The following is a 15,703-nucleotide window of genomic DNA, read 5'->3' on the forward strand; positions in this document are numbered from 1 at the left end:
TCCGTGACGACGCGCGACGACGCCCCGGGCTGCCGTGAGGGACGGCTCCCGGCCACAGCCTGCATGCGGGGGCACCAACACGGAGCCGGGCCTTCCTTCTCCTGCCACGACCTCGGGCGCCCGGCACGAGGGCCGGTGAGTGCGGCGGGTGCTCCGGAGAGCGGAGCTGCTCTGCGCCCGGCGCCGTGCTGCGGGCCGACTCCCAGCCGCCCCTCCCTGGAGCCCGAGCCTGGGTTCTCTCCCCAGGCTACACGGGGCGATGGGTCTGTGGGTCTCCGATCCCCGGCCCAGGGAACCTTGGCCCAGGGCCTGGACAGCCCCACACACACATCATCTGCCAACGGTCAGGGGCGCGTTCTCCCGGGCAGCGCAGCGGCCAGGGCGCGGACAGCAGAGCGGGTGACCTGGGTGTGAACTGGAGCGCCATCCCCTTGCTGGGAGCCAAGGTAAAAAGCCCTACGGCCCCGGCTGCGTCCTCGCCGCCTCCTGAGGCAAGTGGGCACAGCAGGGCAGAAGTCCCAGCGTCGCCGTGAAGCCGAGGGAGGGGCCGCAGCCGTGCCGGCTCGGGGTGTGTCCAGAGAGGGCCGAGGGCGGAAGCACAGCGTTCAGAACCGTCCCACGCAGAGGGGCGAGGCGCCGCGTGCTCGCGCACCCACGGGTCCTCCGGTGGGGCCTGCCTTGGGCCCCGCGCCCCCACCCGAAGGCGGGCGACCCCGCGGGGGCCGCTCTCAGCAGGGTGCTGCGCAGGCCGGGCCACAGAGCAGGCACGTCTGAGGCCTGCGTGGGGCCCCCGGGCCGGACAGGGGGCACAGCACACACGCACCCCAACCCGCGGGGGGTGCTCCAGCCCTGCCCCCTGGGGCGCTGGCGGGGGGGCGCAGAGCTGGGGCGTGTCCGCAGAGGGGCCTGCCGCGGCCACGGGCAGGGCCCCCTCGCCCTCCGTGCCCGCCGCACGCTGACGGGCAGCGTGGTCCGTCCCCCGCCATCCCCAGGCCCCAGGCCCTGTCCTGTCTGTGAAGCTCTGCGGTGACATTACCAAGACCAGCACACGCAGAAGCGATGGCTGGCGGGTCCCCCGGCCGCCACCACCGCAGGGACCAGGGCCACTATGGCCGGGAGGAGCGGCTCCCTGGACAGGGGTTCCGCTGCCTGTGGGCAGCAGACCCCTCGGAGGGAACTGCCTGAGCCCGGTCCTTAACTCGTGTCTTGAACTATGACCTTTGGGACACCTGTGACTCATGCTTCACAGGTGAGCGGCTTCCATTTTTTAAAACTCAAATACTTGGTAGCGTAGCTTGCCTTGTCCCCACCTGCCCACGCAGCGGGCACGTTGCCTACGCGAGGCTTTCCTCCCCCCCCCCGCCCACGTGGCCCAGGCACACCGCGGACAGCAGGGTCGTCCCCTCTCGGTCCGAGAGACGGAACGGAGGACTCTCAGTCTGCGGGCTGAGCATCTCCGAGGGCCTGCGCCGGAGGGAGCCGCGGAGGGAACGGACGGGGAGAAGCCGGGCTGGGGACGGGGACGGGGACGGGGACGGGGACGGGGCTCACGCCCCGGGCGGGCAGCGCTGCCCTCCGCTCTCGGACCCACGGGCAGCCCGGGCTCCGTGGGAACCCGTGCCCGGGCGAAGACCGAACCCGGGGGCGCCTGCAGAGCCCCCACCACGTGAAGAGGAAAGAAGTGAGAACACTTTAAGAATCCAGCCTGTGGGGTGACACTTTCTGCAGAAAACGGTTTGAAAACTAGAGCCTGTCGACCAGGAAGGGGAGAGTGAGCCGAGACACACTTCCGGCTTCACCCCTGCACACAGCCCCGGCCCGTGCCGGACGGGTGTGCGCGACAGGTGTGCTCCGTGCCGCGGAGGCTGCCGGCAGGCGCCTGCCTAACCGGACTTCGGCTGGCGGGTGTGAGGCCGGGAGGAGTCTTCAACCCATCCCCGGCCTCACTGTCCTCGGAGCTGTCATCTGCGTGTCCCCAGGGAGGGGTGTGTCCACCCCCGCGGGGCTCCTGACCCTGACCACACCCAGTCTGTGCCCTCTGCAGTCCTGGGGACGGAGCCTCCCCTCCTGGCCCCCCCAGCCGCCAGGAGAACCTGCCTGGAACCCGGCACCCGGGGACGGCGCCGACGCAGCTCCCGTGGGCGGACGTACAGAGTGGACTGATGACCCACCCACAGGGACGTCGTCAATGGTGTCACCAGAAGCGCCCCCCCTATTTTAAAAGGGGGTGTTTCTGGGTGCACCAACTTTCCTTTGGGGCTTGCTTTCCCAGTCGCTCAACTCCTGGGACTCCCTGGGGACGCGGACAGAGCTGGGCTGTGAGGGGGCGGGGCGGGGCGGGGCGGGGCAGGCCGGGCAGCGCTGGGGACGGGGACACGCGGCCAGCTGGTGGCCACAGCCCCGCACACGTGCGTGCGGGGACGCCGGGGCGGGCGCCAGCTACTCACGCTTCAGGATGTTTCTCCTCTCCAGCTCCTCCACGGCCGGTCTCTGGCTCAGCCGTCTGCGGAAAAACACGAGAATTACATTTTGCACCATGGTGGCCGCCTGCGAATTCCACTGGTGTCTGCAGGGTCGGAGGGGGCTGGAGCGCCCCTCAAGATCTCAAGATCGCTCCCCAGCAGCTGCAGGAGGAAGGGGACCTCTGCTGGCCGCCTCTCGCTGCCGGCAGGTCGAGTCAGACCCCCCGCTGTGGGAGGGAGGTCCCGCTGTCACAAGGCTCCGGGGGCGGCGGCGGCGCGGGCAACCCCTCTCCGCGGGCGGCTCTCCATGTCCGGACCCTCGGCCAGCCTGGCGGTCCGGAGGGTCCAGAGGGTCTGGGGCCCGAGTTTGCGCAGCGCGGAGACCCGCTGGGGAACGGCTGCCGGCCCGGTGAAGGGAGGGGCGCCGGCTCGGGCTTCTCCCCCGGAGCTGCGGACCGCGCCTGGAGCAGGGACTCCCGCCAGGCTCCCGGTGGCTCTGGCTGCTCCTGCTGCTGAACCAGCCGCTGGCGCCAGCGTGACTGAGCACGCCCCGCCTCCCGCCCGGAGCCCCCAGCCCTGCAGGGAGGGCGCCCGCGGCAACCGGGGTCTCCTGCTGCGCCCCGCGCCCCGCCCAGACCCCCGCGCTCCTGCGCCCGGAAGACAAACTATGATTTCCTCTCAAACGGCTCCTCGCTGGGGGTGTTGGAGGGTGCGTTTAAAAAATACATAAATAAGCACAAGGCTTGTCAGGGGAAGGAGGCATGATTAGCCAAAATTAACGCCAAGCTCCGACTGTTTCTGTAACTCCAATGAAAGTGTCCTTGGGTCTCGGCCAGACACCTCCCAGTTCCGGATCTGGTCGCCACCGCAGGGAGAGGACAGGCCGCGCAGCCGCACGCCCGGGGCCGGGGGCGTGACGCCCTACCCCAGGGGGTGCTGCCCCCAGAACCCTGTCTGCTCCTCTCAGCCCCGTCCCGGCGGGAAGCCCAGGGCGTCCCCACCGCATGGCCGCTCCTCCCTCCGCACTCAGATGGGACAGCTTGCCTCGTCCCCGGGGGGGATCTCTGTGTTCCCTGGCTCTGTGGGCGGCTGCGATGTCTGGGAGGACGTGAGCCTGCCCCCAGACTGCCGGCGGCCGGAGCCCAGGGGCCAGCCCCCGCCCAGACGACCCAAGCCCAGAGCGCAGAGCCGGCTCACAGGCTGGGGGCCCCTCAGCCCGGCCCGCCCCCTGAATGCCGCTCGCTGGTCACTCCGCGGCTGTGAGTGTGCTCGGTGTCGGCCGTCCCGCACCCCAGGGCACAGCGGGGACGCAGAGAGGCCCACCCTGCCTTTGGAAAGAGAGTCCCCAGTGTCAGGGGGGAGACAGACAGACAAACAACACATGAACAAGGTCAATCCGGAGGGAGGCCAATGCCACGGAGGAAATAAAATGGGGGACAGGGACGAGTGGAGGGGCAGAGACTCGGGGGGGGCGGCCAGGCAGGGAGCACCGGCCGGGGCACGTCACCCCCCCCACAGTGTCTCCCGACTGTACAGGGGCTGGACTCCCAGCGGGGTGGGGGGAGAATTGATCAAGGTGGGCTTCCTGGAAGAGGAGACTTCAACCCAGTTGCAGAGAACCCGTAAAGGACACCGCCTGCCACCCACTGACCACCAGGTGGCCAGCAGGGGTGCCGGCGGGGACACAGGAGGAGGAAGACCACGAGCCTCCTCGAACCTCGGAGGTGCCCGGACCTCCTGGCAGTGCCCCTGTGACTCCTGTCCCTGCTCTTCTGTGGAAGGGGCGGCGTGACGGCTCGTCCCCGAAAGCGGAGATGAAGGAGAGCACACGGGCGTGTGCGCTGCACTCCCCTCGTGACACACCGGCTCGGTGAGAACTGCCTCCAGAAGCCCTGGCCAGGTGGCGCCCACGGCCGGAGCGTCGTCCCAGGACACCACAGGCTGCGGGTTCGATGCCCGGTTGGGGAGCCTACGAGCGCAACCAACCCACGTTTCTGGTACGTCGATATTTCCCTCCGTCTCTCTAACCCCATCCTCTCCTCTCTCTCTCAAAGCAATGAAAAAAATGTTCAAGTGAGGATTAAAGAGACACAAGAAAAATAAATGTCTCAAGAAAACTCAGCCTGTAAGTCACCAGCCGGCCGCGGAGCGTGCTCCCAGGAAGGCACCTCACCCGGTTCACGAGTCTGAGGAAAGTGCGCCCGTCTCTCCGCCAGCCGGTGGTGGGTGGTGGGCAGTGGGCAGTGGGCGGTGGGCGGGGCGCGGGGGGGGGGGGTGAGGGTGGGCCTGGTCCCACCCTTCAGGCTGAGAGCTCAAAGGGGCAGGGCTCTGGCGGGGCACAGCCCTCCAGTTGCTCGCAGTGGGGAGCAGAGCCAACTGGGGTCCCGCTGGACTGCCACCAACCTGCCGGGCACCCAGAGGGTGCGCAGGAGCCCAGGGCTGGCTGGAGGAGGGGGGACCCGCAGTCCCAGGGCCCAGCACTGCCCTCCCCAGAATGTCTCCTTCCAGGAGAAAGGTCCCCGTCACCAGGGAGGGGAGAGGGGGGAGGGGGGAGAGGGAGGGGCTGGCTCTCCAGGAAGCGCCCTGGTCCCGAGCCACCTCCAGACTCCACATGTCCCCCCGGGAGCACGGCCGGACCCAGGGCCTCCCTTTGCAGAGCTGCGAACTCCCGCCCTGGGTTCCCCGGCCCTTCCTGGGAAGCTTAGCGAGCACCAATGATACCCCTCACCCTGGAGACACGGCAGGGAGGAGTCGGGGGGCGCAGGCTCCGGGGGTGCAGACACTGTTACCACACAGTTCCCGGCGCGCCGCCCTGGTGACCGGCGCAAGGAGGGAGAACCCGGCCACACGGTGAGAGCCAGGCGGGGTTGCCCCCGGCAGGAGACGCTTGAGTTTAGATCTCGGGTGGGGACCACTCAGCAGTGAAGGGGGGACAAGCCCGTGCAAAGGTCCTGGGATCCGACGGGCCCTGCAGGAGCCACCTCCACGGTGCCAGCGGAGGTGTGCACGGGCCGGAGGGCTGGGCGGGCTGGGGAGGGCTGGCAGGCCTGGGTCCCCCTGGCAGGCTCACTACCAACCCCCAGGTTGCAGCCCAAGCAAGAGCAGAGCAGAACCAGCCACCAGAGGCCAGGAGCAGCTCAGGGCCGTGACCCCACGAAGTAAGAAGGGCAGGCACCCCAGGCCCGTGAGGCGGCCGTGGTGGCCGACAGGTCCCAGACGAAGGAAGCCAGGAGTTCCAGCCTGAGAACACGGGGAACTCCAGACCCGCACGCGTGGGACTGGACACGTCACACACAGCGCGTCGTCTGTTCGCTGCCTGCAACTCAGCCTGCACGCTGGGCGGCGCCTTCCTGCAGGCCAGGCAGCCCCAGGCCCACGGGGACGCCCGGCTATTTCGGGAGCTTCCCCCTGGGAACACCATCCCGCTGCTCCACCAGCCTGGCGTCACCAGGTACTCCCCTGGGGGCGGCCCCGCCCCGGCCACTCCACAGTCACTCTCCCGCCACTCACACAGGCTGCAGGCTGGGGTCGGGGGAGACAGGGCTAGCTCACAATGGGGACCAGCAGTGTCCCCCAAACCAACCCTTAGCCCCCTTGGCTCTGCTGTTGCCCCCAAGGACAGACATCAGCATGCTGAAGGCTCACATGGGAGGCGTGCAGGGGTGCAGCCCAGTGCCCCAGCCCAGCGCTGAGCCCCGGCAGCCCCGGGGTGAGCGAGCGGGCCCTGGACGACGAGACACCGAGGCTCGGAGGGACACAGTGTCCCTCTGCCCTTGGTCTCAGAGGAGGGAACAGCGTCACCTACCCACCCGTGACTGGTGAAGGGCGCAGGTGCCGTGGGCACCACTGGGGGGCAGCTGAGCACCTGCAGCCCGGCAAGGGCCGGCTGGTGACCCCTGGAGGGAACCCAGGGCCCCGACAGCACCTGGGCACCGTGGCCTGCTGGAAGCATGTCCTGCATCCACCCCCAATGTGCCACTGTCCCCGTGTGAGTCACGTGTCTTCTGGCTTGACCTCCCCCACTGTGGCACACAGATGTGGCCCAGAAGTGCCTGTCCTTGAACTGAAACGTCGTCATGGGGGTTATCACCGAGGAGGGGACAGCCAGCAGTCCACAGTGACCTCGGGGTGCTCCGAGGTACCCTCCCCCACTCCCTAGCTTCCTGCCCCCTGCCAAGCTGCCCTGGGCCCGGCGCTGGACCGCCGGGAAGCCGGGCCCCTGGCAGCCCCCCGCGTGGCCACGTCCAAAGAAACCGCCGCTCCTGACAGGAGGGTTCCTCCGCCCCCATCCGCTCCCTCATCCCTGTCCTGTGCCTCCGGTCTGTCCATTAACGAAAGCGATCTGAATGCGACAGGACCAGAGACGGCCAGCCTGCAGCCAACCTCGTGCTCTGGGGGGACATCAGAAAGCTGCCTGTGTTCGGCGCAGCCCCGCCGCCAGCTGGGAAGGTCACCCAGGAGCTGTGGGGAGCGGTGCGCCGAGGAACTTCTGGGGAGAGCCTTTCTGAGTGCTGCCTCAGCTGAGGTGCATGCGGCTTTGGTGCTTGAGTGTGACGCCTGGTGCTCCTGCAGCCATGCTGGACCGCGGAGGATAACTGAGCAGGGGGATCGAGGAGCCCGGGTCCTCAGGGACTGCGGACCCACCGTGCCGGGCCTGTCCATGACCACCCCACGAAGCAGGGTGATCCCAGGTCCAGCCTCCGGACCCGCCGGCCTGGGTCCGACTGCCAGCCGTGTGACTCCGTACACCCGAGCTAAGCTCCCCAAACACTCACGTCTCAGGCTTGAGTGACCACAGGCAGCGTGCGGCCCCCGGCGGGGAGGGGAGTCCGGTCAACGTCCGGGAGCTATCACCGGCAGCCGGCGGCGCACGCCCAGTTCACAAGGGTCAGGTCGAGTGACTCATCTGGGTGCCCTCGGGCCACCGCGCCCGGCGGGGTGCCCTGCAAACCCTTCAGACCACCTGCTCCCCTGGGGCTGGGAGTCATGCTCACTGCCACTGGACGGGGGCAGGTGTTCTCTTGCATTTTCTCACGAAACAAGCTGTACCTTCCTGGAGAGGCTCCCAAGCAAGCGAGGAAAGCAAACAGCAGCTGAGCCCGGGTGCTGACGTGAAGGACGCAGGCTCGCCCCGAACCCACCCACAGGGACCGCGGCCGCCCCAGGCGCCCCTCCCTGCCCGCCAGAAGACCGAGGCTTGTATCTGCACCCTCGAGGCTTAGCTTCCGTCCGATTCTTCCTGAGTCGGAAGTGCTGTTCCCTGCTGCTTAGCTCCCTCCCTCTGAAAGCAGACGTGCAGGACCCACACTGTCCACCCAGGACACTGCTGGCCTCCCCTGCCTCCCGCCAGCATGGAGGCCTCCTCCCCACTACGTCCCCCAGGCCTGCGCACAGCCCTGCCCCACGGATTCCTTCTGCATTGTTGTAATGGACCCTGCACAGTGCCCTGAGGCTCCCGGTGCCCCTCCTGACCCTGGGGGCTGTATGACAGTCATGGACAGCCCCCTCACCACAGCGACAGCAGGCAGGTGGCACCAAGCTGGGCCCCGGGGTGCGGGTCTGTCTGGACAGAACACGTGACCTCAGCATGCCCTGAGGCTCCTAAGCAGAGAGCCTGAGGCCCGGGTCACGGCCGGACGCCCCCGAGGGCTGGGGAAGCAGGTCAGGTGAAAGGTACTTCCTTCACGGAAGGAGAAACCACTGAACACAAATCGTCTTTGTTCCTGGGACCTCAGCGTCCAAAGAGCTGGACACACTGCCCACGCCAGCCAAGGGGGCAGGGGCGGCCCCTGCACGTCACACCTGGTCGCTGCTGCCCGGCCCCACCCTCAGCTGCCCAGTCTCCCCCTCTGTCCGGCAGGACTCGCACGAGGCCCCTGACCCGCCTGAGAGGTGGCCACCACACCCCGAGAACAGGTCTCCGGGCGTATCCTACGCATCAGAGACTGGACGGTACCGCTCTCGATGAAGACGATGGCAGAGAAGGGAAAGAGGAGGAAGAGAGTGAGGGTCCCGAGGATGATGACAGCGATGACACCCGGGAACCTTTGGGACAGGCCTTATGCAGCGTGTCCCCTCCGTCCTGGCGACCACAACTGTGAGCACACCCACGTGACCTGGGCACCTCTTGGGGCCTGGGGAAACAACTCAGGGGGGAGGGGCTTCTCCCGGGGGTGACGACAGCCTTCCAAAACTGTGGCAATGGGCGCACAACTCCATGAATGTGCGAAGAGCACTGGGTTGTGTGGAAAAGACCTCCTAGATTCTAAAAAGGCTGCCATTAGAAATACGTATTTTTATTAACTTTTCTATAATAAAATCGAGAAACAGGTATGACACATGAAAAAACATGCTCCATATGCAGAAAACAAAGTGGAGAAAACTAAGGCAGAGGGCACACAACAAAAGGCCAGACGCAAGCACCCACCCCAAACGATGCAACAGTCACCACAGGTGGCTGCACCCTGGGCTCTGAGCTTCCTGGTGGCTGAAGCGAAAAGTGAAACCCAGTCAATTAGGAAGTGTACACTACAGAGATGCTGACGGGCCGCTGTTGTGCGGAAGCACAGATTACTTGGAGCCTCCAGCCTCAGAGAGCCGCCTCCCAGGGTCCTACACGCGGCCGCCCGGGCAGCACACGCGGGCAGCCACCCTCAGGGCAGCAAAGCTCTACTGAGGCATAGAGTCCTGGAATCTGTGCTTGCACAAGCGCCCTGGTGATGCCAGAGGGGCCAGAGACCCCCCCACCCCACCCCACCCCATGTCTCCTGCCGTGTGAGCACGGGAAAGCGACCGCCCGGCTCGGAACCGGTCTTCCTCGTCTGGAAAGCCGGACCGGGAGCAGCGCTCGGCGGGGAGCAGCGCACCGGAGACGGAGACGCTGTGTAACCGTCAGCGACCACCGCGGTTACCAGCCAGGCTTCTCCGCCCACCCTACCCCCTACCCTGCCCCCGCCAGGGCAATGCCTGGGGGACTCGACTGGAGTCACTCCGCATGAGCTGGGACCCCGCCCAGCACAGGTCGGGCGGGGGAGGGCGGTGGCCGGCTGTCAGCGCGCCCACCCACGGCCCTGGCAGTGAACCCCGACTCTTCCCCAAGGCGCGGCTGCCTTTCTGGCCGTTGAGAAAGGTCTCTGCTTTCCAGATTCCGGGTCCACGGCACTGAGACCCCGGCTCCTCGCCCCAGCTTTCCTCCGAGCTTCAGCTGGAAGAAAGCGGAGTCCCTGGCCCCCTCCACCCCACGAGGAAGCTGCGCCAGTCCCCTTCCCGCCCTGCACAGCAGCAGGTCGTCCCCTCGAGCTGCAGGCTCTGGCGACCTCAGCAGAGGAGGGGGGCGGGGCAGCAGCCCACAGCCCGTTCCCCAGGGAGTTGGTGCTGATGCTGGCGCGCCGGCCGGGAGCGCGGCAGCCTGTTCCGCACGCAGAACGGAACGTACGAGGGAGGGGCGGACTGAAGCGCCCCCCCCCCGCACCTGTGCTGACAGGCTGGACACCGGCTCCTGAGGGGGGGCACTCCTGAGCGTTAATCAGCTCCTCAAGATGCCGCTGGGCCCCGGAGGCGAAGACACCCCCAGGGAGTTAGTGGGAGGTTTGAGCATCACACAGGGCCGGTCCCTCCCTCCTGTGTCTCCAGGCAGATCACACACCAGCCACGAGTAACCGCCACGCCGCCCTCGCGGACCCTCCTATCACCACGGACCACAGGAGACCAGCGCTGCCTGGCACCCCGGCCCCCCCCGCCCCAAAGCTGTTCCCAAAGCAGCTCCCTCCGTCCTCGCTGAGGCCCCACAGGGCCTCTGCCCCGCACGGTGACAGGCACCCCAGGGGGGCCTGGCTGAGACCAGCACGGCAGCAGCCCCGTCCCTGAGCACCTCCTGCGGGGACACCCTTCCCGTGCTTTCACTGGGACTAACCCGGCACCTCCCCAAGGGCCCTGGGCAGGAAGGGGCGGCCACAGTCACCGTCTTGCCCCCAGAAGGGAGACTGGAGGACGGCGGTGTTTGCACGAACTCGTACGGCTGGGGTGGGAAGCCGTCGGTCCGGGGACGTCTGTCTGTGCACCAGCACCAGCCCCCCAGGGCTCCACACTGGGGGACACGGTCATCATTTCCAGCCACCCCCCTCACACAAGCACGGAGCACCTTGCACCCCAAGGCCCAGCATGCTGGCCAGAGGTCCGAATGCACCCCGAGGAAGCTAAGTCAACGTGAGAAATGCAGAGCTGTGACCAGGACAGATGGCTGGTGGGGGGGGCGGTGGCGTCCCTGCGGGAACGCTGCACCTGAGGGCTGCCGCGCCTCCTGCCGGCTGAGTGACCCCGGGCAAGTCCCTTAACCCCCGTTCACACCGCGTTTCCGCACAGCCCGGAGGGTGCTCCAGAAATCATGAACAGAACTCCCAAGCGCCCCGCAATCCCGCTTCTGGGGTTCATTCGCCAAGGACCAAAATGAACAACAAACCCGCAGCCTCAGAGAACATTCTGGCAGGTGCTGGTGGGGGTGGGGGGTGGGAGAGAAGGTGAAGGGGTCAGAAGTCCGGACTGCAGGTGACAACTCTACTGGGCCCCCAGGTCCGGCACAGAGAGTGTCACGGGGGCGGGCTGGGGGCGCAGGGAGCACTGTGACCAGAAGGGCCCCAGGAGTGCCCAGCGACAGAATTTTAAGGGTCTGAAAATAAAACCAAAACATTAACTACCCTTCAGGATACGAGGGAAAGGGGTATGTTGCCATGGCAACCAGAGACTGAATTATTCAGCAAGTGACGGCAGAGGAATCTCCGAACAGGAGGCAAAACAAAGACGAGGGACCCGATTAAACCATTTCCGTGGGGAACGCAGGCCGGGCAGGGAGGCCCCGCCGCCGACCCGGGGCCCGTCCCCCACGGTGCTCTGTGTCCGCCTCGGGCTGGGCCCCCACGCGTGAACGCGGTGCCAGGCGCCCAGGGGCTGCTGCTGCTGCTGCTGCCGGGTCCGAGGTGCAGAGCTGGTCCCGGTCGCTGCGGGTGACGGAGGACACCGAGGCCCTTTGTGCCGCCTCCCGGCTCCGCCCGCCGCGCCCGCGCGCTGGCCGGGGTCCCCAGGCCTCCTCCTCTGTCTAACCGCAGACACCGTCACAGAGGACTGACTCTTCGTTCCTGAACTTGCCGAACACCCCTTTCAGGGAGAGCCTGGGCTCTCTGTGGGACAGGAAACCACCCCCACTGGCCCTGTGGGAGGGCGACCGCGGCCGCGAGTGAGTGTTCTTCTCACCTCCGTGGGCGGGGGCGCGTGTTTCTCTAACGCGGCCAAGACAGCACGAGCCGCCCCCCGCCGTGACGCGGGCCCAGCACACTGTGCTCCGAGGGCCTGCGTCCGTGAACAAAGTGTCACCGGCACAGCTCCTCACACATGCCATCCACGTGTCCCGCCCCACCTGGGGCCCTGGCAGTGCTAGGCCAGTGGAGCCACGTGGTTACAGGAGACACACGTCCACAAAGCCACCACGGGCACAACCCGGCTCCTCCCAGCAGAAGTCTGCTGACGCCTAAAGCACACAACTGGTAACCCACGACCTTAAAAACGAAACTCTGCGCACGCAAAGAAAGCATGGACAACACGGAAGTTCAAGCCTCCCACAGGCGGGGCCGTGCAACCCACGAAGCCGGGAAAGGGTTGGGAGGCCCCCCTTCCAAAGTGAGCTCCATGGCTGTCACGACAAAAGAAACTGCAGGTAAAGGACATGAGAAGAAGAAGCCAAAGGCTTACAAACCCTGAAAAAGACGTCCGATCCCTCTAGAAACGAGAAATGACAGCCTGGACCTCTCACAGGCACACGCGCATCGGTGAGACCGGCCACGAGGCACGAGACAGGCGGCGCCCACGATGGGCCGGGCGGCGGGAGCCCCGACAGCGCCGGGACTCCGGACAGCTGCTCAGCCGCGCCTGTGAGTGCGGCTGCGTGCTCTGTGGCACCGTCCCCACCAGGAGGGGACCCGGGGAATGCTCCCGTAAGGACGACAACATAAGAACGTTCATTTTACTGCTGCTGTAAAAGCAGAGACTCTGGGAGAAAAAGGAACTGGGTGTCGGTGGGGCACGGGCCCCACGGTGGCCGGGGACGCTCCCGAGATGCCCAGGGAGGGTGGCCGCCCGGAGGCCCCGCCACCTCCTGCAGAGCACAGGGCGCTGTCGTGCTGCAGGCTACGTCTGCAGACGTGAGGTGAGGGCCCCACGTGTGCAAGGGCATCCAGACCTCACTGCCCACAGGGAGCTGCTGACGGACACCCCATGTGTGTCACCGCTTTGGGAAGTGCCGGTCCAGACTGCTCTCTCCAGGGGCCTCGGAAAGACACCGCCTGTAGGGGTGGGCCTTAGCCTTGGGCAGCCCTGTCACACTTCCGGAGCCGCTGGCCCCCAAGGCCACAGCGACCCGTGCCGCAGGTGGCCTGGCCATGCAGAGCCCAGGCAGGAAGGTCCCTCGAAGACCCAGCTGAGCCGGGCCACCGACTGCGTGTGTCCACTGCAGAGCGTGAGCCGGGCCACGCGCCGCCCACACGGGACCTCCCTGTGACACACACAGTGTGAAACGCACAGTGACCACAGGAGAGTCCGCGCCCCCTTTACAGAGGAGAGGGCCGCGGGCCGGGGCGCTCCAGAGCCCTCCGCCCTGGTCCTCAAACACAACCCAGAGCCTCGTCCGGCATCAGCGCTGTCCCGTCTCCACACCCCCGCCCCACCCCTCACCGCCAGGGGTCCTGTGTCGGGGGCGCAACTGGGTCCCAGCCGCCCTCGGCACCGGGGCGCACACGCTGCATGCGGTCCCATCCTACCGCACGTGGGCCTCCAGCCAGGGACCCCGGGGGCCACCTCAGGCGGCCTCGGGGACTGGAGCGGGGGGCGCTCACTGGAGGGCCGGGCCCCCTGCCCGACAGCGATGGGCTCAGCATGGCACACGGAGTGCCCCCACACATGGGAATCCAGCTCTTCCCCAGCACTCAGGAGATGGGATGACACGGGATGCGTGGTCTTGCAGGAAAATGACCAGGCCTTGGCAAACAGGGACACCCCCGCCCCCCACAACAAGGCACGCCCCCACTTCGCCACAGTCCCTCCCTCCTCAGGCACTTGCGTGGCTCCCAGAACCTCGTTCTCCACTGGGGGCCCGGGGCACCCTCTGGGGCGGTCCAGGCCATCACGGGGGGACGTAGCGAGTGGAAACCAAGGGCGCAGCCGAGCTCGAGACAGCACCCGGGAGGGACGACCCCCGTGACAAAAGCCCATGTGTGGAGAGTGGCAAGGCTGAGAAGCCGCGTGGGTGTCCCATGGGTGCCGCGTGGGGGCCCGGGGACAAGGAGACGGCGCAGGGGCCCGGGCGGCCGAGAGGCCACTCACTTGGAGAGCTTCATCTCGATCTGCTGCCGGATCTCCTGCCGTTCCTCGTCCGTCCTCCTGGGGAAAATGTTCCGGTCCTCCAGCTCCTGCTTGCTGGGCCGGTTCCTCAGCCGCACGGCCAGCAGCTCCTTCTTGCACTTCCTGGGCAGCGTTCCTGGGCGGCGGGGGGGGGGGGGGCAGCGAAGGGACAGCAGTTAGGGAGGCACCCGCTCGTCGCCCCTCTGCTGGGGGGCCGCCGCCAGCTTGTGCGGACCCCCAGGGGACGGGGATGGCGCCGTCTCCCACGATCCGCGGCTGGGGGTCGGCCACGCCGCCCGGGTGTCCAGGACAGTGCTGGCCGACACCGGCTGCCCTGGGGCGGACGACTGAGACCACCCCGTTTCCCTTCAAGAGCACCCACGTCCGGACCACAGCTTAGTCACGTCACCACGGCAGCCCTCCCCGCTGCCCGCTGCCCTCGGCCCGCTGCCCAGGTGGGTGTCTCCGCTCCTGGGACGTCCCACCTCGGTCTGTGCCCCCGGGTGTCCTCAGCCTGGACCATCCGGGGCGCGCCTCTCACTGAACCTCGGGGCTAACCTCGGACCCAACCGTCTCCTCAAAGGGGCCCCCACAGGGCCTCCCATCCCACCCCCACCCCCACCACGCCCGCTACCAGCTCCGCCCCCGTCAGCTCCGCCCCGCCCCCCCACCCCCGTCTTGTTGGTCTATTCTGTCTCCTCCTGAGACTAAGCCCAGGCGCAGCCGGCTCTGGAGGTGCCGGTCCGTGAGGGCAGAGGCTGTCGATGGCGGCTGCTGCTGCGTGAAGATGGGAGGGGGTGGTGTGTGTGTGTGTGTGTGTGTGTGTGTGTTAACTTGGGCTCCGTCAGGCGGCCTTGTCCGGAACCGGTGGGCTGCAGCCCGGGCACGGGTGAGGTCTGGGGGAGTGGCCACTGTCGCAGGTGGAAAAGCACCTTCTGTCCGTGCGCCAGGAACGGGGTTGGGGTATCGGAGCTTCTCGAGCAGCAGCGGTCCCACTGTCCCCCCGCCCCCTCCCCCCCCCCCAGGCACTGACTGTGGGGACACGTGTTTGTCCTCTCACCAGAGCTCTCTAGACGGGGCTGGGAATCCGCCCCACGGGAAAGCTGGGTGTGGAATAAGCCCTCCTCTGCTCGTCACCCGGCCTCCGTGAGCACAGCCGGGCACACAGTAGGCCCACAACAAACACAAGTCAGGTCTTTCTCCCTAGGCACCAGGAGTCACAGGCTTTTGCTACTTTAAAGTCAGGAAAGGGAATTCCCAGACAGATCACTTAAAATGAGAGCTTCTCCTGAACCTGAGCAGGGCATCCCCCCAAAGCCTGAGGGGATTCACCCCCACGAGCATGCACCCCCGGGCGGGATGTTGTGCACTGGGCAGCGGGGAACCGGCGCACACCGGAGCGTGGGCCGCCCTCCTGCCCAGACCGCAGGCAGCCAGCAAGCCCCCCTCCCGAAGGCCCCAAACAGCGTGTCGTCTGGTTTTTTTGACCTGAAATCCTGCCCCCAGGAGCCCGAGGCCCAGAGCAAAGGGGGCGGCACGCACGAAGCACCCAGCCTCGTCTACGGCAGCGGGAACTTCAACACCCCGATACCCAACAAGAGGGGCCTGCTGAATGACGGGCACCTGCACCACCTGAGTTTTGTCACCTACCTCGGAGGTAGGTGACCTGTTCTTGGGGACAAAAGGACAGTCACGATGTCGTTGAGAAAAGCAATGTGTAGAAAAGCGCATTTATACAAACAGAAACACTTGTGTGTGTGGCTGATTCCGTAAGCGTGCACGATGTTACCCTCCACCGGCGTAGTAACGCCAGACGTGAGTCACTTAACTTCCCAGTTTTAGCTTCTCGCATTTTT

The 15,703-nt window shown here is 66.9% G+C and overlaps 1 protein-coding gene across 3 annotated transcripts in view; it reads right to left on the minus strand.

Annotated features, from left to right (window-relative positions):
• PHACTR3 (phosphatase and actin regulator 3) overlaps positions 1-15,703 on the minus strand; it is a 96,864-nt gene that overhangs the window by 5,521 nt on the left and 75,640 nt on the right. For all 3 annotated transcript variants that reach the window (XM_045833272.1, XM_045833273.1, XM_045833274.1), the window contains exons 8-9: positions 13,830-13,983; positions 2,448-2,503 (exon numbers count right to left, since the gene is read on the minus strand). In XM_045833272.1, the coding sequence (XP_045689228.1) occupies positions 2,448-2,503; positions 13,830-13,983 (210 nt within the window). The remainder of the gene's footprint in view (positions 1-2,447; positions 2,504-13,829; positions 13,984-15,703) is intronic.

This window comes from Phyllostomus hastatus, unplaced genomic scaffold (genome assembly GCF_019186645.2).
Source record: "Phyllostomus hastatus isolate PE091 unplaced genomic scaffold, TTU_PhHast_1.1 phas_contig_17, whole genome shotgun sequence".
Taxonomy (NCBI): domain Eukaryota; kingdom Metazoa; phylum Chordata; class Mammalia; order Chiroptera; family Phyllostomidae; genus Phyllostomus; species Phyllostomus hastatus.